Genomic DNA, 23597 nt, shown 5'->3' with positions numbered 1-23597 from the left:
CCGGTGCCCCGCGCTGCCCCGCGCTGCCCCCGCCTCCTCCGAGCCCCTCGTCGTCGCCGTCCCCAAGTCACGCCGTGACGCTAAGCTGACACTGGCGCGCCCTTCCCCGCCCCGCCCCGCCCCGCCAACTACTCCATTGACCTCCACTTTGGCGCTGGCTGCTCTGCTCACCCTTCGACCCAAAGCCTCCGCCCGGGCCGGCGGGCCCGGCAGGCCCGGCCACCCCAAAGCCTGCTCGTTTTACGACGCGCCCCTTGCCGCAGAGGCCCGCGTCGTCCCGCTAAGTGGAAGGGACATGTGCCGACCGCCACCGCCGCCGCCACCGCCGTACTCGTCAAAGCGCGACCCTGGCCGTCACTCTCTGCGCCGCGCGCTGCGTCCGGGGGGAGGCCGAGCCTCAGCGCCCGACGAGTCGGGGGTAGGCCAGCCCGCCGAACAGGCGCGCTCGACGGGCCTGGCCGCCGGCAGGCGGCAGGCGTCTCCCGCTCCTTTACCGAGAAAAGGATACAGTTTGGCGTGGCATCTCGTGCACAAGCACACGGTGCACCACAGGCGGCAACAAACAGTGAAGCAGATCGGCCGAAGTAACGCTTCCGAATCATCAAGCGGCGCTCATCGCGATGATACGGCGCGTCCAGAACGTTGTTGCCGGTGGCACACGAGCTGGTGGCCGCTTGGGGCGCTGAGGGGTCCGTTTCCGGTTCAACGAAGTCCATCCGCGACCCGCCGGGGGCCTCCCGAAACCGATGCCGGCCTCCTTGTTCGGCACGGTGATGGGCACGACTTGTGCGATTATTTTCCTGCTCCTGGCCAACCGTGGCCGTGGCCTCCTCGCGACCCAATTCCGGCCTTTGGTCTCTGGCGTCCTCTTTGGCGCGCGAAAGAGTGCGGGGGGGGGGGGGGGCAGTGGTGCGGGGCCGCGCTGCGGGGCCCTTCCTTATCTAGGAGGCTGGGGGGCGATCTAACCTGTGGCGCCGCGGCGCAGAAAACCGCAGGAAAACTAAAGGGCCCTTGACGGTAAAGTTATGTCGCAGGGCTGCATTCATCTCGCTGCCACCGCCACGCCGCCACGCCGCCGCGGCTCCGGGACGCTGCCAGGCCGCGCCAGGCCGTGCCAGCCCCCCGTCTCCCCCGCGGCCAAGCGCGCCACTCGAAAGAGCGCGCTGTTGGCGCTGCTGCAGCAGAGAGATATGAATCAGCCTCGGCCGTGGCGTGGCGACTGTGGCGACTGTGGCGGCTACAGATGGCGCGGCCCCCAAATGGGCGCGACACCGCTGGCGAGGTGGTCGTGGAGGCCGTGGCGCTGCCCGATGACGCGGAGAATAGGGGCGTCTGGCGCGCCGGCGTCTGCCAGCGACCCCTTTGTCCGCACACCTCCGCGGACGGGGGAATGAAGTTTGAATATCGTTAGCGGGCGCCTCCGCTCCGCCGCCACCGAGGCCGCCGCCAAGGCCGACACCTGCCCGGCGGGGCGGCGGGGCGGACGGGAAGGGTCGACGCCGGGCTCGGGTTGATTGGGCCGATTGACGGGGAGGGCGGCGCTGAGAGGACTCCATGACTCCATGGCAGGACGGCGACGAGCCCTCCCCTCGTAATGAGCAGGCCGACAACGAGGAAAAATAAAAATCGACCCTGCGCGCTTCTCGGCTCGCTCGGTCCGCGGGGCGGGGTAGGGTGTCGACGAGACGCGAGGCGAGAAGTAGCAGTCAGGGCCTCGAGGGCGCCCCGCCCCGCCCCGCCCCGCGCCGGCCCGCTCCGCATTGTGTCAGTGCTGCCCATCTTTGAGCTGCCTCGCGAGCTTTACGACGCTCGCCCCAGGGCTGGAGTCCCTGGTGCTCCTTCCCCCTCCCCCTCCCCCCGCCTTGCAAACAGACCCAGCTTTGTCGCCCCTCGCCGCCCTCGCCGCCGCGCTGCTCTGGCAATGTGACGACACTCGTCGTCGGCCCCGCCGTCCCCGCCGTCCCCCCGCGAGCGCATAGAGTGTCTCGGAGTAAGTGTGCGAGTGTGAGGCGAGGCTGTCACTGTAGGCGCGCGGGTGTGAGTGTGTCAGTGTGGGCGTGCGTCTGGGCGCGTGTTCGCGCGGTCATTCCGACCAGCGACACTGGAGCGGCACTGCTTGCTTGCTGCAACTGGCCGTCCCCCAGCAGGGCGCGCTGGCCGCGCGGGGCGCCCTGGACGAGGCGAACACCATTTTCATTCTGGCCGCGATAATTGGTGCTGCCGCCCTGGCCCTGCCCTGCCCCGGTCCTCACAGCGTGTTGTCCCCGCCGCCGAGGCCGGTTAATGCTAATATATGCGCTGGCACTCCGACGCGGCCACGCGGCGCCCGGGGGCACTAAAACAGGGCCAGCGGCCGAGGACGGCAGAGGCTGTGGCGGCCGCCTCCCGCGCGGCCTCCACCTAGGAAGAGGGCGAGGCGAGGCCTGCTGCGACGGCCCGCTTGGCCTGAGCACGAGGAAACGGGTCTCGAGGGGCGTGAAGGCAAAGGCCTCCAGCCCCCGTCAGGGCAGACCCACGCCCAACGACCCCACTGACCCCGACTGGACTGCACTGACCCAGTGCCGAAAACTCGAGTTGGCTCCCCACCGCCTCTGGCTGCCTCCGGCCCAGCGCCGCTTGTTGGCAGTGCACCGGGACGCATGGCCGCCGTTCCCGCGAATTCTTAACGACCCGGTCGAAAATAACGGTCTCATTACGCGAACGGTGAACAGCGAATACCGCGGGGGGCGATTGCCGCTCGGTTGCACGGCGCCACGGCACCACGCCGGGCCGGCAGGCAGAGCAGGCAGAGCAGCCCCGCGGCGTGGCAGCCAGGCGCGGCATCGGAAACCTTACTTTCCCAACTTGAGCCAGAGTTCGCGACGAGCACATGGCCGGAAAAGCGAACCCACTCGAACGCGAGCCACAGAAGAAGCAGCGCGAGAGGCGTGGACTCCCCCTCCCCTCCCCCACCCTCACTGCCCCGGCCGACCCGGACGGCACTCGGAGCGTCTTCCTGCCGAGGACCGCGCCGGCGGTCGTGTTTCGCCAAGATGTTGTTTGTTAAGCTCCCCCTGCGGTCGTGAAAGCAGTTCTTTACGCACCGCCCCGCCTGCCCCGCCTGCCCCGCCCGCGCCGCGCCACACCCAATGCTTTGCGCAGCCCCGCCACGCCCCGCCCGCGCCCGCCACGCCCCGCCACGCCCCGCCACGCCCCGCCACGCCCCGCCACGCCCCGCCACGCCCCGCCACGCCCCGGGCCCGGAGGCGGCGGCCAGGGCCTCGCCCATTGACACTGCCGCGCGCCGCCACCTCCGTCAAACACGATGGCCTTCATCGCCGCAACAAGGCGGGCAGGCGCGGCCAGGCGGCACCTCGTAAAGAGAGACGGCACAGCAGTGTGGCGCCCTGCCGCGGGGCCGCGGGGCCGCGGATCCGTAGAGCCGCAAAGCGACCACGCGCCGCCACTAACTCTTCCATTCAAATTTCCGCTGGAGCCGTCCTGGAAGGCGGGGCGGGTGGGGCGGGCGGGGCGGCGGGGCGGACATTCGCACAATGCTGAATGTCACCGGGCCGGCACGCGGCTCGCGCAGCGGCTTGGAGTGGCGTGGCGGGGCGGGGGTGCATCGGTTGTATGCAAAAGGGACAGGGGCGGGGCGGGCAGCACAACGCCACGCTCACCTGACCCAGCAGTCGCTCCACCTGTCAGGCGTCACACTGTTGGCTGGCTGGTTGGAGTATATGTGCATTTGGGCGGCTCGCCCTGCCCCGCCCTGCCCCGCCCTGCCCCGCCCTGCCTCACCCCGCCCCGCCCGGCGACCGGAAGGCCCGGCCGGGGGGTGAGCGAGGCTGAGTGAGGGCCGTGCGGCTAATTGTTCAGTGGCCCCGATAGCGAGGACGGCGTGGACGGCGAGGACGGCGAGGACGGCGAGGACGGCGAGGACAGTGAGGACGGCGAGGACGGCGAGGACGGCGAGGACAGTGAGGACGGCGAGGACGGCGAGGACGGCGAGGACGCGGCCCACCGGCCGGGAGGATAGGCGCGATATCTCAATCCCCAAATGGCACTCAGCGAGGTGCGCGGCGCCGGCCGGGCCGGGCAGTGTCGCAGAAGGGACCGGAGACTGATTCCGCCCAGCGTTTCGCCGCCCCATCCCCCTCTCGCTCTGTCTCGCTCGCTCCAGCACGCGAGGCGCCCGTGGGTGCGACGGACCGAGCGACGACAGCGACGAGCGGAATCAGTCGGCAGAGTGACAGAGACAGAATCGCCACTCCAGCTGAGGCCGACGCGCCTCATACGCCCTGCTGCTTCGCCGCCTGACTGGGGCCGGGGAGACGCGCACCCTTCACTCCCAAGTGCTCGCCTCCTCCCTCTTCGTTGGCGCCACCACGCGTTTTCAGTTTGTGGGAAAAAGCGGCGTGCAGCCCGCTGGTGTGCTTGCAATAGGTTCTTGCTGGCTAATGGTCTTACCCCGTCCAAGACGGAGCCTCCGTAGCCGCACCGAGCAAGGCGAAGCAAGGCGAGGCAAGGGGCAAGGCGGGCAAGGCGGCAAGCGAAGCAAGGCGAAGCAAGGCGAAGCAAGGCCGTCGCAAAAAATAAAATAGACGTGCTCCCCGCGCCTGCCGGGGTTGTTGCGGAGGGGGCTGGGCGTACATCTGGGCTGTTCACCTGCCACTAGCAGACTAGGCGACGACCCGCCGCGCCCCGCCCCGCCCCACACCGCCACCGCTCGCCTGTACCCTCCCGCCGCCCCCGCCCCCACTTCCCAGCACGAAGGGCCAAATTTCGTTATCAAAATCCTACTAAATGCAAAAGCCCGCTCACGCGCTCCCCGTCCCTTCCCCCTCCCGCACTCCGCCGCCGTGCCGCCGCACCGCTCCGCAGGGATGGCTCGTAGTTCCAACACGAGCGAGTTTGACCCTTCCACCAGAATTGCCAACATTGCCGCGTAAAAGTAAAAGCACAGGTCGCCGTGCCGGGATCGGGCATCGCGCTCGCTCCCACGGCCGCTCTTTCACCCACTGGTCGCGCGTGTGTGTTCCACCCGGCTCAAAACAATCGGCCGCGAAACGGCGGCAGGCGGCCAAATTCGAACGGAGATACCGAGCTCGCGATTAATTATAATGAAGTGGCAGGTTGGCTGCGGGCCACGCCGAGGCCACGCCGAGCGCCGCGCTGCGCTGCGGCTGCAGTGTTGCCAACTGGAGCGACAAAACCAGCATTATGTCATTGGTGCCCGTTGGTGGCCGTCGGTGGCCGTCGGTGCCATTGGTGCAGTGGTGCCAACCGCATCGGCCACCCGGGGCCGCTCTGCATTGCCCTGCATCAGGGCGCCCAAAAGTGACACGGGCAAACAGCGCCTCGTCCATTCCCCTCCCCTCTCCCCCTTTTGCATGCAGTCTGTCGACTGGCTTCCCGCCGCGGTCTCCCTTTAAAGGGTTTGGTACCACTGTACAGTCCCATCTTTTCGGGGTCCACCTCGCCCCCCCCCCCCCCTGCCCTTTCCGCGCCGCAGTTCTCAGGCTTGCCAACCAAACGTCACCGCTCTGGCTCTCAAATGGCGGGGTGGAAGGGAAGACAACTGCTGATGTCTCAAAACTGGCGGGCACACAAAAGGCCACCGGAGGCAAGCCGGAGGTCTCCCCGTGCCCCGTGGTTGCTGCTGCGCCAATGCGGCAACTTCCTGCTGTCTCATATCACACGACCCCCGGCCGCTCCGTCCGCGCCCCACTCCACGCCCGGCGACGCCCGGCCACCGGATCCGCCCCCGACCTCGGCCTATATATTCCCGACCCCTTCATGGTGACCGGATCGCAGAACGAGGATACAACGAAGATAGCGCGCTGCTCCCCCGCCGCCCTGCCGGCCTGCCGACAGTGCAGTGGTGCTTAGCCAGCGCAACGCCAAGCGGTCGGCCGGACGGTCGGACGGACGGCGAGGTGGACGAGACACATGGCGAGGTAGGCAGCCTCGGTGCAGCCAAGTGTGGCGGGCCTGCCTGCCGTCACGGCGCTCTGCCGCCGGCTGAGGCCCGGCCGAGGCCGACGAGGCGTCTCAGGCCTCCGTCCGGGCCTCTGCCCCGACCCGGCCTCCACCGGGTTCACGACACCCCGGGGACGCCGCGTGGACGCGGCTGGACGCGAGCCCGCCACACGTGATGGCCCTGTATATATAGCAGCTGCCGCCGGTCCACACCGGTCCGCCGGTCGCCCCACGCCTCTCTGACCGATTGCTGTCGCTGCAAGATTTAGCGCCCTTCGTCGCGACGCCCGCCACCGCGCCACCGCCACTGCAAATTGAATCGAGCGCGCTGCCCGGCCATGCCGGCCAGGGGCCCGGCCAAGGACCCGGCGGCCCGGAGTGGGTGGGTCCCGGACACTTTCTTGTACCTCGCGGGACGCGGCAGTCGGGACGCGGTCAAGTATGCCGGAAATGTGTCGAGCCAACGACTCTGCATTCGCTGCCTCGGCGGGCTGCTCTGTGTCTCTCTGTCTGACCTGTCTTCCAGCAGGCAGTCCGGACCGGGCATTAGAGAGATTGCATTTGGACTTACAGTAATTGGAAGATGCTCGCCCCGCCCCGCCCCGCCCCGCCCCACCCTCTCGCCTCCATCTATCCAAGTCGGTGCCGCGCTGATGCGCTGCTGGCCCAGATAGCCCTGCCGTCATCACCTCCCGTGGAGCAGCCCAGCCAGCCCAGCCAGCCCAGCGGCAGGAGGCCTGCAGGGCCCGGCCCGGCAGTGCTAACCTGGTTTCCTGCCCCCCAGAGTCCCGGACTGCCGGACTCGGACTCCACAGCCGTCGCATTGTTGCTCTGTCACCGGGTGACCGATCGGGCTGGCTCGCTGGCTGGCTGCGGGCCGGGCGCGTCTCCATCATGCGGCCGCAGACGTCAGCCCCGCCCGGTTTGTTTCGGATTTCCAGTGTACGCGGTACGCGTGCGGCAACAGCGAGGCGGACACAGCCAGGCACAGCCAGGCACAGCCAGGCACAGCCAGGCACAGCCTGTGAGGGCCTGCGGCTACACAGCCACCAATCTCCCCGCCGACAACCTTTCGCCCTCCGCTCGCCCCGCAGGCCGCCCATGGAGGCCGCCGCCGTGGTGCCGCCGTGGTGGGGCTGTCGTATACGCGCGATAGATCACATGGATCACCCTCCGTCAACCAGGCGAAGGGCCCCGCCGCCCCACACTGGTAAGGGCTTCCGCGCCGAGGCCGACACCTCCAGGCCCGCCGAGGCCCTTTCAAATAACCTGGGCACCTTCGCCACGGCCTCCGCCGCCTCCTCGCGGCCCTCGCGGCCGGGCCGCATTGTGTCGTGTTGCCTTATCGGGTCCAGGGGCCATCACTCACAGCGCGCCGACGGGCCGACGGCGGGCCGACGCGCCGACAGCGGGGAGGGAGAGGGGAGGATTTCGATACCATATTCACTGATACATGTCCGGTTTCGGAGGGTTTCCGTAGTAAGCGGCGCGCCGCCACAGAGCGCCTACAAACAGCCCGCGCTGTCACATTTCAATCAGGACAGCAAACCGCACTCGTATTTTTCCAATGTTTTTTTTAAAGGCCGATTTATATACTGAAAGTTTTGCCAAATGGGGAAATTGAAGTCGATCCACGAATGACGTCCCCCAAAACGACTGCTTTCTCTTTCATTTGAGTTTTCCTTTTTCGCGGTAGGCTTAGATCCGCGCCGACTCGGCGTCATGGGACTTTCCCGGAAAGTTGCCACAAAGTTGACGACAGCTGCTGCGAGCTGCTCGCCGCGTATCAACAGGCACCAGCGGCACACAGCCACGTCACGCCACGGATTTGGCAAGTTGTCGGCCACGCTCCGTTTGACTTGAAACGGGCTGGGCTCGGGCTGGGCTCGGGCTGGGCCAGCTCAGCTAGGCAGACCGAAAATCCAGTTTCAGCCTCCAGTGGTGGCGCACCGCCCCCCGCTGCCCCCCGCCGCCCCCCGCCGCCCCCGACGACGTCCGTCCTTCTGCTGCCACCCCGCGCTGGCGGCGGGGGAAAAATGGAGGCCTCCGTTGCCACAGCATAGAAGCACGAGGACAGGCAAACAAACACACAAACAGACAGGCAGAAGACAGACAGACAACAGACAGACAGACAGACAGACAGACAGACAGACAGACAGACAGACAGACACACAGACACACACACACACACAGACAGACAGACACGCAGACAGACAGACAGACAGACAGACAGACAGACAGACAGACAGCGCCTGCGGAGACGCGGTAAAAAGTACGGGGTTGCAACGTGGTGGTTTGGGAGTGGCCTGCAGATCTAGATTAGTCCCGCCCTGCGAGTATAGTGCGGACGGCGCGGAGCTGAGCTTTGCCACCCCTGCTTGCCTTGGCTTGCCTTGGCTTGCCTTGGCTTGCCTTTGCATCCGAAATGGCTGCCTTAAGGTAGGCGGGGCGGTCGAGGCAGCCGGCCTGCCTGTCTGCCTGTCTGCCTGCCGCCCTCGTCCGGCTCTACAGTGTGCCATAACGGAAAAACGGCCAACCGCGCCGAGCGATTCGCGCAGCGCCGTAAATCCGCAGACACCGCTGCACTGCCATGGCACTGCACTGCACGGCACGGCACTCGGATTTGAACAGCCGTCGTAAAACCGAGCCGACAATTTGGTTGCAAAACGCTGCCATGATGAATTACCGAACGCACTGTGTAACGGTGAAAGGGGAGGAGGGAGGGGGGGAGGGGGGAGGGGAGGGGGGAGGGGGAGGGAGGGTGGGGAGGGCAAGCATTGTGAAGCACGCGGAGAGACTCATTGATTTATGCCGGCAAGTAATTGGGGGGCGTCCGCCATTGTTTGCAACACTACACACACACACACACACACACACACACACACGCACGCGCGCGCGCGCGCACACTCACACACAAAAGAGGAAGTGTTCATTACGATGAAGAAAGAATGCGCATTTCGTCTGGGCAAACACCACGCTTCCATGCTTTCGGAAAAGAGGGAGGCGAGGATAATAAATGCGGAGGGGGCGTGCAGCGTGCGGCGGCGCGCGCTCGGAGCGGCGTGGAGCGGCGCCGCACTGATGCAGCCATTTGTTGCGATTCGCGATGAGAGCCGGCCCGCCGCGCCCCGCTGCCGTTTGCTCGGATTACGGCTGGAGAGCGGCGCCGCGTCAATACGCGATTGTGATTGAAAACGCGGGACGCGTGGACGCCGCGAGGCCCCGCCCTGCCCTGGGCCCCCCTTGGCTGGCCCCGCCGGCATGGGCCACACCACTGGCGACACCGAGCAGCGCCGTGTGGCGGTCAAGTTTTTCGGGGTTGCATCTTTTTCAGTGGTTTCGGTCTTCCCTCTGTTCTTTTGAAGACCGGATACAACAACTGCACGGGCTGGGGAACAACCGCAGGGAGCGCGCGGCGCGCGGGGTGGAGGGGCGCGGCGGAGTTCCAACAATGTCTTCTCGAAGGAAGGGAGGCGAAAGACACACAAACGAACACTCAGACAAACACTCAAACCAACAAGCAGACGGGCGGACAGACACTCGGGCAGACAGACAGACAGACGGGCGAGCGGAGAGGTGGCAGATAGTGTGGTTGCTGGCTCCGCCCTTTGCGGTGGGCCTAGGCAGACTGATTCCGAACGGGAGGGACTCTCGCTCCCTCTCGCACTCACGGGCCGCTCCGCCGCTCCGTGTGAGTGCGAGAGAGACAGACCGACGCGTCCTGCGGCTCGGAATGAGCCTGCAGGCAGGCAGGCCTTGTCCTATCTCTGTGGGGCTTTGGGGTGCCCCGCCACTGCCTACGCCAGCAGCCTCGGCAGCCTAGGCTGGCTTCAGGAGCAGTAAGTGTGCCGCATTGTTTATTCAGCCAGACCACACACACACACACACACACACACACACACACACAACACACACACACACACACACACACACACACACACACACACACACACACAGCAGGGCTGCCCTATCGCCACCGAGGAAGCGGCACCCTCTGTCCCTGCACTCCCGATTCAATAAAGTCGCCGTGAACTAGAATGGGGATAGGAGTGGGCGCAGGCCGGCAGCAGGACCAGGGCAGGGCGGGGTGGGGCGGGGCGGGGTGGGGCGTGGTGGTGATCCCAAGGCGTCGGACATGTGTCTGTGTGTGTGTGTGTGGGGGGGGGGGTATGGTGTATGTGTGCGCGCGCGTGTCTGCGTGCGTGAAGAGGGCTTTCTGTGACATCGCGTCCAGCGTGGGGCGGCGTCCTCTAATGCCGTCGCTCATGCTTTTGTCGTCACCAATGCCGGGAGGATTAACTGAATGAAACGGCAGTTTGCACACGTCGCGGCGGCTGGGGGGCCTGCCTGCCTGCCTGCCTGCCTGCCTGCTTGCCTGCCAGCCGGCGGACGGGACGCGTCGCGAGACGCAGACGCTAAGCCCCAGCCTGCAGTCTGCTGGGCAGTCTGCTGGGATTTAACGAAGGACGCCGCGTCTAATGAGTCGCCATTTAGCCGGCCGAGTGGAGTGGCCGCGCCGCCGCGCCGCCGGACAGGGAGGAACACGGTCTGAGCGGGGGCGGGGCGGGGCGGGGCGGGGCGGGGCGGGGCGGGGCGGGGCGGGGCGGGCGGAAGGGAAGGCAAGGCACTGTTTGTACATTAATTATCGTCGCGCAGTCGGACGGCGGCCCCCTCCCCCTCGGTGTCTCATTTCGTTTATGCCATTTCTGAGCACCGCAGACTGCTAACTGCCTCGAGCCGGGCGGGCACCGACCGGGCCACGCCAAGCCTGCAGTTTTCGAGGAAGTACGTCCCGCTTATTCACTTACTCCTCGTCCCAATTTATTTTTGAACATTTCTTTCCCGTTTATGTTTTTTCCGGTTCCGCCGGCCGGCCAGCCCGCTGGCAGTGCAGGCCAAGCGGTCCCTCGTCCGAGCACGGGGGCCGAGCAGCACAAAGCCCAGCCCAGAGCTACCGGGCGGGGCCGGAGGCGCAGCGGGCTGGTCACGGTAGGCCGTGTAGTGCCGCAGGGCCGCAGGGCGGGCAGGCCGTGTAGAGTGTGAGCCGCGAGCGGTGCGCGGTGCTCACGGTGCTGCGGCCTCGGACTCTACGCTGCGGTGGTTCCGGTGGTTCCGGTGGTTCGGCGCGGCTCAGAGTTACACGGCACCGACTTTCCTTGCCTTTGGTAGGCCTGGCTGGCAACCCTGGCGCCCCTGGTTTGGCTCAACGGCAAAACAGCCACTGCAGCAGGTTCACACACACACACACACACACACACACACACACACACACACACACACACACACAAGAAGGGGCGCCAAAGCACGCTGGAGGCGGGGACCCGTGAAATAAGAGAGTTTAGCCCCGTGCCGTTGTGCAGCGCAGACCTTGTGGCGGGCACGCAGGCATGCGTTTCGCACAGGCAGGCACATAAAGACTCCCCACTCACACCGACGCGCGCACACTTAGGCCCCGCTTCATCCCGGACACCTCCGACGCGTCCGCGGTCTGAGACATGCAGCAGAGGCAGATGGATGGTGGAGTGCACCAACTACTTGTGTGTGTGTGTGTGTGTGTGTGTGTGTGTGTGTGTGTGTGTGTGTGTGTGTGTGTGTGTGTGTGTGTGTCCTGGGTCGGGGTCGCCGGACAGGGGTGGGCCTGCATGGCTGTGGGCGCCGCCACGCCACACTGTGACAACTGGTGCTCATCATGGAGCTTTGCGACGAGCCAGGACTCCAGGACCCCCATCTCCCGCGCCACCGAGACACCGAATTCGTCTTCGTCGTCTGAGAATAGGATCCAGACACGCACACAAGCACACACAACGACACACACACACACAGAAACAGGCGGACACACACACACACACACACACACACACACACACGGACACACGGCTAATTTGCGACGCGTCTTTCCCAGCTGCTCGGCCAGACGCAATCTTCGTAATAATTTATCGCACTTTCCCATGTAGGCGGCGAGGTTGTTCTTGTTGGCTGCGAGCGAAAAATAATAATACTGAGGTCCATGTGTTCCGTGTGTTGCAGGCCCTCCACGATGACCAGCATCTCCGAATTCCGCAAGAAGAAACTCCTCTACATCTTCAACGTCTTCTTTGGTAAGATTTTCAAAAGTTTTTTTTTGTGAATATTTTTCTTTTTAGGCGACATCTGTCAGGCTGTTGTCTACGAACCGGAGGGACCACGAAATCCAGCGGGCAAGTCCGGGGTGAAAGTCGTTTCCGTGAGCGAAATACAGTAACTACTGCGTCCCTGGCTGGCGTGGCAGGGCTGCAGCAGGTGGTTCCTCTGGTTCCTCTGGTTGCTCTGGTTCCTCTGGTTCCTCTGGTTGCTCTGGTTCCTCTGGTTCCTCTGGTTCCTCTGGTTGCTCTGGTTCCTTCATTAAAGCGGCCTCCCCCACTGCCGCACTGCTCTACGCACGGCGGCGGGGCGACGTGTTTAGCCGGCCGAACTTTGATTCAACCGAGCGACCTTAATAACGACTTGTCAGCAGGCGGGTGGGGGTGGGGGGGGCGGGGTGGCGTAGCGGAGGGGGGGAGGGGTGATACAATTGTACACCTGCCACCGTGCGCCCGACCTGGCGCTGCTCTGGCCCCTCGACAAAGTCGGTCAGAGGAATTCCACGAAGCGGACACCCCTGTGGGGGACTTGGAGGCGGGGGGAGGGTCGCTTTGAGACAGGGGTCAGTCGTCGTGGAGGAGGCGTATCGCCTTCGTTGCGTAACTGCAAAACGCCGACGTGGCTCACTCAGCTTCGCGGCCAAGGCCTGGGCCGGCCGGGGCCTCTTGTCTTGGAAGGCTTCGCCGCCGTCACCGTGGTCTCGAGAGGGGCGTGGCAGAGCGGGGCGGGCCGGGGCGGCGGGGCGTGGCGGGCTTCAAATATTAATGCGGCGATGTTTGACAGGGGAGCCGTGGAGCCCCGCGAGCCGCACCTGGCTGACGAGCTGGTGCCGCGTAGCGCCGCGTCCCTTGGCCCCTCCGCGCGCCACCGCGCCGCCACCGCGCCGCTAGCGCCCTCCAGCGGCCGCGGCGCCAAGCAGCGTTTATCGCCCCCTCGGCCCATCAGGCCCATCAGGCCCATCAGCGGGTATTTCGGAAGTCGGCCGTCCGCAGCTCCGCGGCGAGTCGTTGGCAAGTGTCGTCAACTTGATCCGCACGCGTTAAACTTGCTTGGCGCGACCGCGACGACCGCGTCCGGAGTCCGGAGAGGCAGGCCAACTTTTGCAGGCCGGCCGGCCGGCGATGGCGCCGCGGCACGTCTGTGGCGAGGCACACACCCTCCATCATCGGACACGGACATTTGACATGTATCCCCGCCAAACGCTCTTACACTGGAAACGGTAGGAAGGGAATGGGGGTGGCATTGACGCGGTGCACTCAAAAAAATTCAATACAAAATTCTGTAACATGGTTACGCAGTAATTTCCACTACAAATGTTACAGAATTTTGTATCAGCACTGATACAAAATTTTATATCACGCGTCACGGTAAACTGTTTCCCGGTTACAGAATTCTGCAATGCAAAAATCAGAAAAATTTGTCGTTTTATAAACAAAATTTGAATCTCAACGATCGTTCATTCCTACACGTTCGCTCCGTCGCGCCTGTGCTCCCGAAAACCCGGAGAAACCGAGCTGCGTTCTCCGGAACCGAACCCCGGTCCCCCGGATTGCCAGCTCCGCATGCTACCGCTTGCGCCACAGCGCCGTATGGGAGGCACGCCTCAGACTGTCGATGACACCGAGCGGGCACGCTGCATGCCCAGTAGTGGTGGGAAACGAGCCCTGCGGCGCGACAGTTAGAGTTCCTGGCCCGAAGCTTCTAAAGTACTATGCCCCACGTTAGGACTTTTCGCCTGATCAACTGTGATGTTAGAATTAAGCTCGTAATTTGACTTTAAATTTGCGTTATTAATTTTTGCATCAGACGATATGTAAACTTGTAACGATATGTACGGTTTTCTGTATCAGTTACAGTTATTTGCATAAAGATCGCATTTTTACATGGAACTATATCACTGATTGTGAATATTGAAACGAAAAGTACAGAATTTTGTATCAGTTTTAGAATTTTGAAGCACTGATTCGTAAATTCGTAACATTCTTGACGTGATACAGAATTTAGGATCAAGGATACAAATTTTTGTATCCGACTGACGTGTTACAGAATTTTGTATCAAGATCGTTACAAAATCCTATATTATTTTTTAGAGTGTGGCCTTGCTGTCCGCTTCCGGTGGTCGTCTCGAGATGCTCTCCTCGCGGCGGCGGGTACAGCGTGGGCACAACTCTCTAGGCGAGGCGGGCACGCCCTAGCACGCCCCAGCACGCCTGGAGTGCGCCTCCTGCGAAGTGCCGGTCGGTTTATGCCTGTTTTACGCGGCCCGCTGCAGCGCGTTCATTATCACGGCGGTGATCATCATGATCATCAAGATCAGCAGTTAACCGAGTCCGTGACGACCGCGCCGACACGCAGCGCGCAGTGCCGCGCAGTGCACGGAGGCGCGCAGAGTGCAGGTACGCTGCAAAACATCGTGGTCTTGCTTCCCTCCACCCCGTCTTTACTGGCGCCGTTCCAAACAGGCGGCAGCTGCTGCAGCCTGGCAACATTAGTGCGAACAGTGGGGATAGTGCGTGCGAATAACTGTGCCCGCCTATTGGCAGACGGGATTTATCGCTGTGGGCATGACACTCGACCGCCGCGGAGGGCGGGCTGGCTGGCTGGCGGGCTGCGGCTGGCTGGACGCAGGCTGGACGCGTACAGCGGAATTCGCCGGGGTGTCTGGCTGCCTGCCTGCCATTCGTGTCAACAAGCAATCCGTGCCGAGCGCGCTCGCATCGAACAAGCGCGCGCAGCGCAAGGAATGCGTGAAATTGTATCGGGCTTTTGACGATAAAAAAGAACGGGCGGGCGACGCATAAAACACCCGCTGGATGTGAACACAGCCGCGCCGCGCATATGGACCGCTCCCCCTTCCCCCTCTCACCGACCCCGCTCAACGGGCACCCAATTTCCTCTCTGTCTCCATGCAGTGCCGTGCCGTGCCGCGCCGTGCAGCGACAAAATCGGCGGCTCTTTCATCAAGCGCCACACCGACCGGCCAGACCGACCAGGCTGCATTTTGGTTATTGCACTGTCGGGGATCGGCGTGTGTTTCCGCGCGTTGACGTCGAGGGTCATGGCGCCACAGTTTGGCCGCCGTTTTGCAGTGGAGCCCCTTACGTGCTCCTTTCCCTCCAGGCTCCGCTAGGCTCCGGCGGGCTGGGCTCCGGGCGCTAGGCTCCGGGCCCGTCCGCGCTCCGCGCCCGCACTAGATAAATCTTTGCCGCTGCATGTGGTGCTGCTCGACGCGCCCCGCCGAGCCCACCGGCTTGCCACGGATGACGTCTCTCTAAGGAGAAGCAGAGGCAGGAGGCACGCGGCACACACCAGCAGCCCGCCGCCAGCCCGCCGCCAAGACAGGCAATATCCCGAACACCCTCCTCGCCCCGCCACACCGCCGTTGTCTCCCACCGTGGGAGTCCGCCGCCCCGCCCCCGCCCCGCCCGCCCCGCCCGCCCCGCCCCGCCCCGCCACGTCGAGCGTGACACCCAGTACGCCATGCAAAAAGGCGGCGCTGTGTTCGTCTCGTCGGCGTGATGGACAGGTCCGCGACTCGTCCGTGACGAGTTCAAAACGGGATTGGCGGGACGGGTTTTACGTGACACGTTGCCGCGCGCTGTCACGGCGCGTCACGGCGCGTCACGGCGCGGCGCAGCCGCCAATGAAACACCGCCGCGCCATGTAGGTCGCGGGGAGTTTGAAAGCGACATGAATGTCACGTCGCGCACGTCGTGTCTGCGGAGAGGATCATGGTGCCGCGGAGGGAGGGGAGGGGAGGGGGAGAAGACTCTCCTCCGGGGCTGGTCGGGTCGGGTCGGACTACATGCTCCTCGGAGTTCGGGTTCGTTCGGCCGACTGCTCTCCATGTCTGTGTGTTGGTGTGCTTGCGTGCTTGTGTTTGTTAGTTTGCCTGTTTGCCCGTTTTTCCGTCCGCCGGGCCGCCCCCTCCCCCTCCCCTTTCCCCGCCCCGACTCAGCCACGCGTGAGCCCCGTCAACACGTGTGCTGCAGCGCCAACACCTGAAATCACAGATCTGTGACGAGGGTTCGCTGGGCCACTGCGGAGCGGTCCGCCCGGCGAGGACGACGACGTGGAGAAGGACGACGACGGGGAGGTGGAGGAGGACCGCGAAAAGTCGGCCGTGAAAAGGGTTACGACAAGAGGAATGAAGATGGGCCGAGAGATAGAGAGGGGCAGGGGCGGGCAGGGCGGGCAGGGGCGGGCAGGGGCGCGTGAAATGTCGTCTGTGTGTGAGAGCGAGACAGCGTGTGTGTGAGAGAAAGAGAGAGGGAGACAAGGGCAGAGCTAGTCGGAAGCAATCGGTCCCCTCGTTCTGTCCCGTGGACCCCGTGGCCCCGTGGGCTGCAGGCTCGCACCTTCCCTTTCTGTTCTGCACTTTCACTCCCCGAGAGTTATTCCACACGAACGCGGCAAATTTCCTGCGCCCCCGGGGGTGAAAAAAAGGAGAGGGTTGGGCCTCCTCCCTGCCCGGCCGTCGCCACCCCAAATCTCCGCCCTCTATCTCTCTCCGCTCCGCCCCGTCCTCACCGGCTTTGTGGACAAGCCGGCCGAGCCGCACGGAGCCTCGCCGGTCATCCGGGAATGTCGAAATGAGATCCGGAATGAGGCCGGCAGCCCGGCGGCTCGGCCGCTGGAAAGCGCTCTGCAAAGCGAGCGGGAAAGCGCTCAAGAGTCGCCCGAAAGGAGAGGCTCGCGCCGCTCGACGCTCGCGGTGGACGGACCGCCGGGCCGCCGACTCGGCCGGGGTATATGTAAATACGTAACTACGCCGAGCCCGGCCCTTCCGAACGCACTTTATTCCCAGCCTGGGCGGCCCGGCTAGCCGCTCCGGCGCAATAATAAGGCAGGACAAAAGGGGACGCTTCTCTCCGGTGGCCCCCTCCCCCCCCCCCCCCCTTGGGACACTTGGCCAACTCCATCTCGGAGGTGATCCCCGGCAGGGCGGCCACGCGTCTAATCTCGGCATTCTCAGAACGGATTTCATTAAAGTTGTCGCATTCTTTTCGCGCCGGCATATTGTTTAGACTGCTAAGAAGACGGAGCGCGTCGTCGCGCAGCCTCAACGGGGTGGTGGGGCCGCGGACGCGGGGGCCCAGGCCCAGTGTCGTGGCGAGATGAATGGGAGACCAGGGGCGCCGCGCGGCGGCACAGTCCTGCTTCCCTCATTCCTCAACCCTCCGAGGGGAAGAATGAAAAAATATATCTGATTCGGGATTCGAACCCACGATCGAGTGCGTGTGCTTTTGCTTCTGCTGAGGTAATGCCGCCGCCGCCACGTCGTTTCGTGCCATTCAAAACTTGCCGCATATCGACAGCTGCAGATAAAGGGCCTTTGGCTGCGTCTGTTGCGGGGCTTCGTCGCCAAATCGGGGCCAGACGTGGTGTGTTGGTTTGGGGGGGGGGGCGAGAGAGCTCTGGGTGGGCCAAAGCAGCCCGGAGCAGCCCAGAGCCGTTCAATGCCCCGATATCAGTTGCCCATTGTCGATGCTTGAGCCCCGCCGCCCCCCGCTCGTCTCTCGCTCACCGTCGTCGTCGTCTGCTTACACCGCTTCTTTAGACGACGCGACCGTCGAGCTTCTCGTTTGCCAGAACCACGTGCGTCTGCTTGTGACGCCATTTTCAAAACTTTTAAAACTCTTTTCTGGGTTCATGTCCGCTGTGGTTCGAAATTTGAAGCTCGCGGTTTTTATCGCAGTTTCCCTCGTATTTATTCCTTCCTTGCCGTCCCCTGCAGCACTGCAGCCCCGGTGGCGGCGGAGCGGCGGAGCCACTGGCTGCCGTTCCTCCACAGCGAGCCAAAGTTGGCCTCCGCCGGCCGTGCGGCCAGTGTGGGTTCGGCGCGTTTTTGCCGCGCCGTGCCGTGCCAGGTATTGGGCGGGCTGCCAGCACTGCCAGCACCGGGCGGGGGACTGCAGCGTGCCGCCGACAGGCTCGTCTCCCTTCATTTTATTCCAATTTGTGTTCCATTCCTTTTTATTTTTCAGTTTCCATCATTTTTTTCCCCTCCTCGCCGTTTGGACCTCGTTCGCGCCCTCTTTCACTAACTCGCCCCATTCTCATTAATTAACGCCATGTACATTTTCCGAGAGGAGTTCGTAATTGAACTATTCCCCGACGTCATTATGACGATGTGTTATTCTTATTATTAATATTATTATTTGAGGAGAGGCGCCGAATATTCCCCGTCTGCTCAAGCTGTCTGTCCGCCCGGTGAAGGGATTCCGGCGTGGCGGGCGGCACGCGGGACGGGACGGGGCAGCAGTCCAATCAGCGCCGAGCTCCGCTGTTCAAATTAATTTTCCCGCCGGGCCGTGCCGAACCGGGCCGCGGGCTTTTTACGAGGGATTGGTCGATGAAGGCTGAGGCACGGCACGGCCCAGGCACGGCCCAGGCACGGCCCAGGCACGGCCCAGGCACGGACGAGGGCCGCACCCGCACACGTCGCCGAGCGAACCGCGAACCCCAAACCGCGCCCACGGCCGGAATCCTCGTTAGGACGTCTGCCCATTCGAAGGACGAAGCGGCCACACGCTGGAAAAGAAGAACGTCATGCCTTGTTACTACTCCTCCTCCTTCTTTTCTTTCTAATTTGTTCTGTCCCGTTCGGCACAGCACGGCTGTCGTGGCCTACCGAATGCACGTACCTCTGTTCCGCTGCAAAAGTTCAGCAAATGCCCTTTTCCTCAGTCGGCAGCCATTCCCACGAGTATCCTCCCTCTCCTCCTCCCCCTGCTCATTCCCAGTAGATGTGTCGCACACCGCGGCCTCGTCGGCGTCGCGACCGCCGCGACGGAGCATCCGCCATCCCCGCCCCGGGCGAGGACTTGACTCCAAGCGGTCTTTGAGTCAACATGTCAGCATGTGCGCATCAATGTCGCTGCTCGCAGTTGTTGATGATGTTGTTGTTGTTGTTGTTGCTGCTGCTGCTGTTGCTGTCGCTATTGTTGTTGCTGTTTGCCTGGGTCTCGCGGCCGCCCCTTCCAAATCCAGCCAACGAGATTAAAGCCCATCGCAGCGCTGAGCCCCTTGGCCCGTCGGCCCGTCGAGGACGAAATTTGCGCGCGCCGCTTTTGGGGGCTCATCCTTCTTCTTTTCCATTCTCGGCCTAATTTGGCCGTGCCTTGCCTCGCCTTGCCGCGCCTTGCCGTACCGCACCGCACCGCGGCGCCCTACTCAAACACAGCGGTGGAGGTAATCTATTTGGCCGCGGTGCCGCGATCAAGACGGATGACGGCGACCCCGACGCCCCAACCTGGCCTCGTCACCTCTTCGTCGGCAGCCTCGCTCCCCGCTCCCCTTCGCAGCAGCCAGGCAGCCAGTCTGCGGGCCCACCCCCGTCCCCTGCTCCCCTGTCCGCGCAATCACACATGTGGTGCGCGCCAGTCGGGAAAGTGACAAGGCTGGTTTTGTCGAACATGTAAAGTAGTTGTGCTTTTTTTTATCCCGCGATGTTTTTTTTTGTTGCTGATGGCGAGGTTTCCCCAGCTGTCGGCAATTTGTCGGGCCGTATTGGCAGTGGCGTGCCTGCCGATAACGCGCAGGCCTGGCCGCCGCAGTCCGCGCCAGGCAACGAGCGAAAGACCTCCCAAGTCGCGTATCGGAAGCTGTGCCGCTTGCCGCGGCTTGCCGCCACTCAGCAATCCGGGACCGCGTCGCGTCGCGCGGCTTTACATAAATGAAGTGAATTTGCATGTGAAATGGCAAACAAAGCCAATCACAGTGCGCGGATTTAATAACGTTTCCATATCGAAGCAGCGCGCGAGGGCGGTCGGGGCGGTCGGTCGGGGCGGGCAGCCGGGCGTGGCGCGGACGGAGTGGGCCGGAGTAGCCGGCGTGCCGCGCCGCCACCCTTTGTTGTTTTTCGAGTTTCATTTCCTGGGGCTGCGCGGCGCTGCGTTGTGGCCGGCCCGGTGTGAAAGGGCCCCGTCCCGCCGTGCCGCCGCGCCGTCTCGCCGTGTATCGGGTCGTATTGCCCCGCTGCCCGCCGCGGAAACGCCCCCACTTTTTCGGAGCAGGGTGTTTCGGCGGCGGCGAACCGCACCGCACCGCACGCTCCTCCGGTCGGCCGGTTCCATAGGCGGCGCGGTGACGGCGGCGCGGGGGCCGCGGGGGCCGCGGGGGGCCTCGCACCGAAATAGGCGTATCACGCGACAAAAGTGTAGCGGGGTGTCCGCGCCCCGAACGCCCCGAACGGCCCCGACCGCGGCGGCATGGCGGGGCACAACAGGGCGCGGGGCGCGGGGCCACGGGGCTGTGGGGCTGGAGGGCTCTGGGTCGGGGCCGCGGGGGCGCGCCTTCCGGAGGCCTTCACGGCAGGCTTTCCCTCTCTGTTTGCCGATTTGTCACGAGATACGCCGACTGCCTTCCAGCTTCAGGCCTGCCGCCCGGCCACTGTCCCCAGGGTGGACTTAATTTCCTTTGAGGCTCATTATCATGCCTAACCGGGCGTTGGTGGGGGGGGTCGTCGCCGACCCGGCTGCTCGGTCTGGGGGGCCTCGCCGCCACCGCGTGAGGCTGCCAGCACTGCCAGCACTGCCAGCGCGGTCGGCCCGAGTGGTTGGTGGCTTCCCCCGTTGTGTACCCACTTCAATCTGGAATCCCGGAAGCCCGAGTCCCCCAGGCTGCCACAGGCTGCCACAGGCTGCCACAGGCTGCCACAGGCTGCCACAGGCTGCCACAGGCTGCCACAGGCTGCCACAGGCTGCCACAGGCTGCCACAGGCTGCCACAGGCTGCCACAGGCTGCCACAGGCTGCCACAGGCTGCCACAGGCTGCCACAGGCTGCCACAGGCCAGGCTGGCGCTGCTCGCGGTGCGCACCGCGGCGTCTCCCCGAGTCGTCCGGCCGCATTCCCAGCGCGGCATTCTTCTTTTCTTCTGCAGGGCCACGCCCGAGGCCACGCGACACGCACGGATTTTTCCTGCATTTCAAACCGAACTCGGCCCCCGCCCTCGCTTCCGTGTGCGCCCTTTTGGACCTCAAACTAAACTTGGAAAACAAAAAACCCACAGCAAAAAGTTTGACAGGAAAAAATGAACCCCTCTATGAGCGAAATTGCGCGAGAGACGTTCCATTCCTTAGAGTGCCCCCGGCCCGGCCCGGCCCCGCCCCGCCCTTCAGCACATCTGGCAATTGCAGCCCTTCGATACATCGAAGGTCAAGTGGGTTTGTGATCCGCCCCGGGTGGCGGTGGCGGTGGCGGTGGCGGTGTGGCGGCGGCGCGGTGAGGTAGTATTGGCATCCGGGCCGTCCGGGGCCCGGCTGTGCAAACGCAAACACACAGCGAGCCGTAAACCGAGAACGGGCCGAAAAAATGAGCAGGTGCGCTGAAGGCCCGAAGGCCTGCGGGCCCGTGGGCCTCGGAACCGCGGCCGATAAAACACTTGGGAGGGCCGGGGCCGTGGAGGAGGCCGCGGCCGAGGCCGTGAGCAGCAGCAGGGCTTCCGCGGGCACTCCAGGCCCGCCAGGGCCTCCAGGGCCAGACCAGGCCTCGCCAGGCCGGCAGTCAAACATTTGCTGCCTGTATAGACGGCGGTACAGACCGTACAGACACAGGCCGGCCGGCCAGACCAAGCCAGGCGGCAGACGGCTGGGCACCAGAATAATCCGCCAGCGAGAGCAGCACGCTCGCCGGGCCTGCCGGGCCTCGCCACTCGATTTGCACAGGGCCAGTGGTTTGGAAGTTTGCGCGGCCAAAGGAGGACGACGACGAAGACGACGACGAGGAGGACATGGCAAATTATTGTCGGTGCCCCCGTTCGTACTGCCATTGGTCGATGCACTCGTCTGGCGCGCTGGCCGAGGCCGTGCATGAGCCGTGCATTGCCAGCGTCCTCCCTTTGAAAGGCAGAAAGGGACTTCCGGGCGTGCTCCTCATCTCGCCCCGCCCCCCCCCGATCTGGATGCGGGACGTCGGGGTGAAAGGGAACAGATCAAGACTCGGTGCTGCTGCCGCGCAGCCGCCTTTGATCAGGATGGGACGCACATCCATGCACCCGGGGCCTCACCCCGCCCCACCCCGCCCCGCCCCGCCCCGCCCGCCCCGCCCCCGCCGTGGCATTCGGCGTTTCAGAAGCCTGCTGTCCCACAGTCCCGTCATGGCGCTGCCCGGCGCTGCCCGCGTGGCCCGTCCCCGAGAGGAGGGAGCGGCCTCGGACACGCCGGTGATGGAGGCACCTGGGAAAGCAAACGTTATGTGAAGCACTCTGGCTGGAAGCAGGGCGAAGCAGGGCGGCCCTTAAATCTGCCCCGAGAGCCCCCCTCCCCCTCCCCTTCCCCGCGCGTGCTTTCACTTTGCTGTTATCTAACCTTGCAATAATGTTCTACATCTCCGTCGCGCCTCTCTCCACGTGCTTCAAGCCCTATTTACTTTTTCCGCCTCCTCTCCTCAACCTGGCGGAGCAAAAAAAGGGGGAAAGGAAGATAAAAGTAAAAGTGGCTCGCGAGCCGAGCAGCTCGGCATGACACCGAGCGACCCGGCTAGCACGCTTTTAGCGGAAAATAACAACTTATTTTTGTCCCTGGTGCGTTCTATATTTCGACAACTGAATATTTTTGATTCCCCTGAGCAGAGTTGGGTATTTTTACTTATTCACTTCGAAAGCGGGAAATGGACCCTTTCGGGTGATTCGGAATTATGGAATTTCGTTTCCTGGGTCTTGCTCGGTCTTGACCTGGGTACCGCACAGCCCCGTGAGGCCGGGACCCTCATCGGCCTGTGGCTGGCATCATCAAGCTGACCCCATTCGCCGCATTCGCACTCCGAAGACACCCCCTCCCCGACTGCAGTCCGATTCCGCGGAGTCGTTTGGTCGCGCTGCCTCTGTCGCACTCACGGGGCCTTCCCCAGGGGTGCGAGAGAGACGGAGCGACGAGACGCTCCTCGCTCGGCTCATGCCACCACGGCACACACACGTGAGGCAGACTACTTTTTTCGTCGAGCCCGGAATGAGGTTTCCGACAGCGCGTCATGAGCGGCACATTCATGCTTTGTAATAGCTTGTTGCAAAGAGAGCGAGCGAGAGCGCTGCCGGGCCGCGGGCAGGGGAGAGAGAGAGAGAGAGAGAGGAGGGGAGAGAGAGAGAGAGAGAGGGGGGGGGGAGAGAGAGCGCCAGAGTGCTGCCGGGTCAACACGGGCCGCGCAGCGCTCTAAAAACACGAGCGTCAAATTGGGCATCTTCAAACTGCTGCATGCATAAGACTGGGCATTACACGCCCCGCGCTAAACGTCCACCCCATTTCACTTTCTCTTTTGTTTTTGTTTTCCTCCTTTCTTTTTTTAAGCCGTTTTCGATTGCTTTCTAGGGCAGCGCGTACCGCGTGTGCGAACACGGACCGACGTGTAAATGAGAGGGACACGGGGGTCCTGTAATTCGCTCAGCAGCGCCATCACACATACAAACGCACACACACAGAGGCAGAGAGGGAGAGAGAGAGGAACAGCAGCACCTGGCCAAACTATTTGTTACACTGCGGTGAGGTGGCGCTCGGCACCAATATAGGCTGTGGATGCT

The 23597-nt window shown here is 63.9% G+C and overlaps 1 protein-coding gene across 1 annotated transcript in view; it reads left to right on the top strand.

Annotated features, from left to right (window-relative positions):
• The window catches only part of LOC117641721 (calexcitin-2), a 37264-nt gene that overhangs the window by 2915 nt on the left and 10752 nt on the right, over positions 1-23597 (top strand). The window contains exon 2 of the mRNA XM_034379274.1: positions 11989-12059. Coding sequence (XP_034235165.1) covers positions 11999-12059 — 61 coding nt within the window. The 5' untranslated portion in view covers positions 11989-11998. The remainder of the gene's footprint in view (positions 1-11988; positions 12060-23597) is intronic.

This window comes from Thrips palmi, unplaced genomic scaffold, assembly GCF_012932325.1.
Source record: "Thrips palmi isolate BJ-2018 unplaced genomic scaffold, TpBJ-2018v1 HiC_scaffold_15, whole genome shotgun sequence".
Taxonomy (NCBI): domain Eukaryota; kingdom Metazoa; phylum Arthropoda; class Insecta; order Thysanoptera; family Thripidae; genus Thrips; species Thrips palmi.
This window is presented reverse-complemented; position numbering and strand designations above follow the sequence as displayed.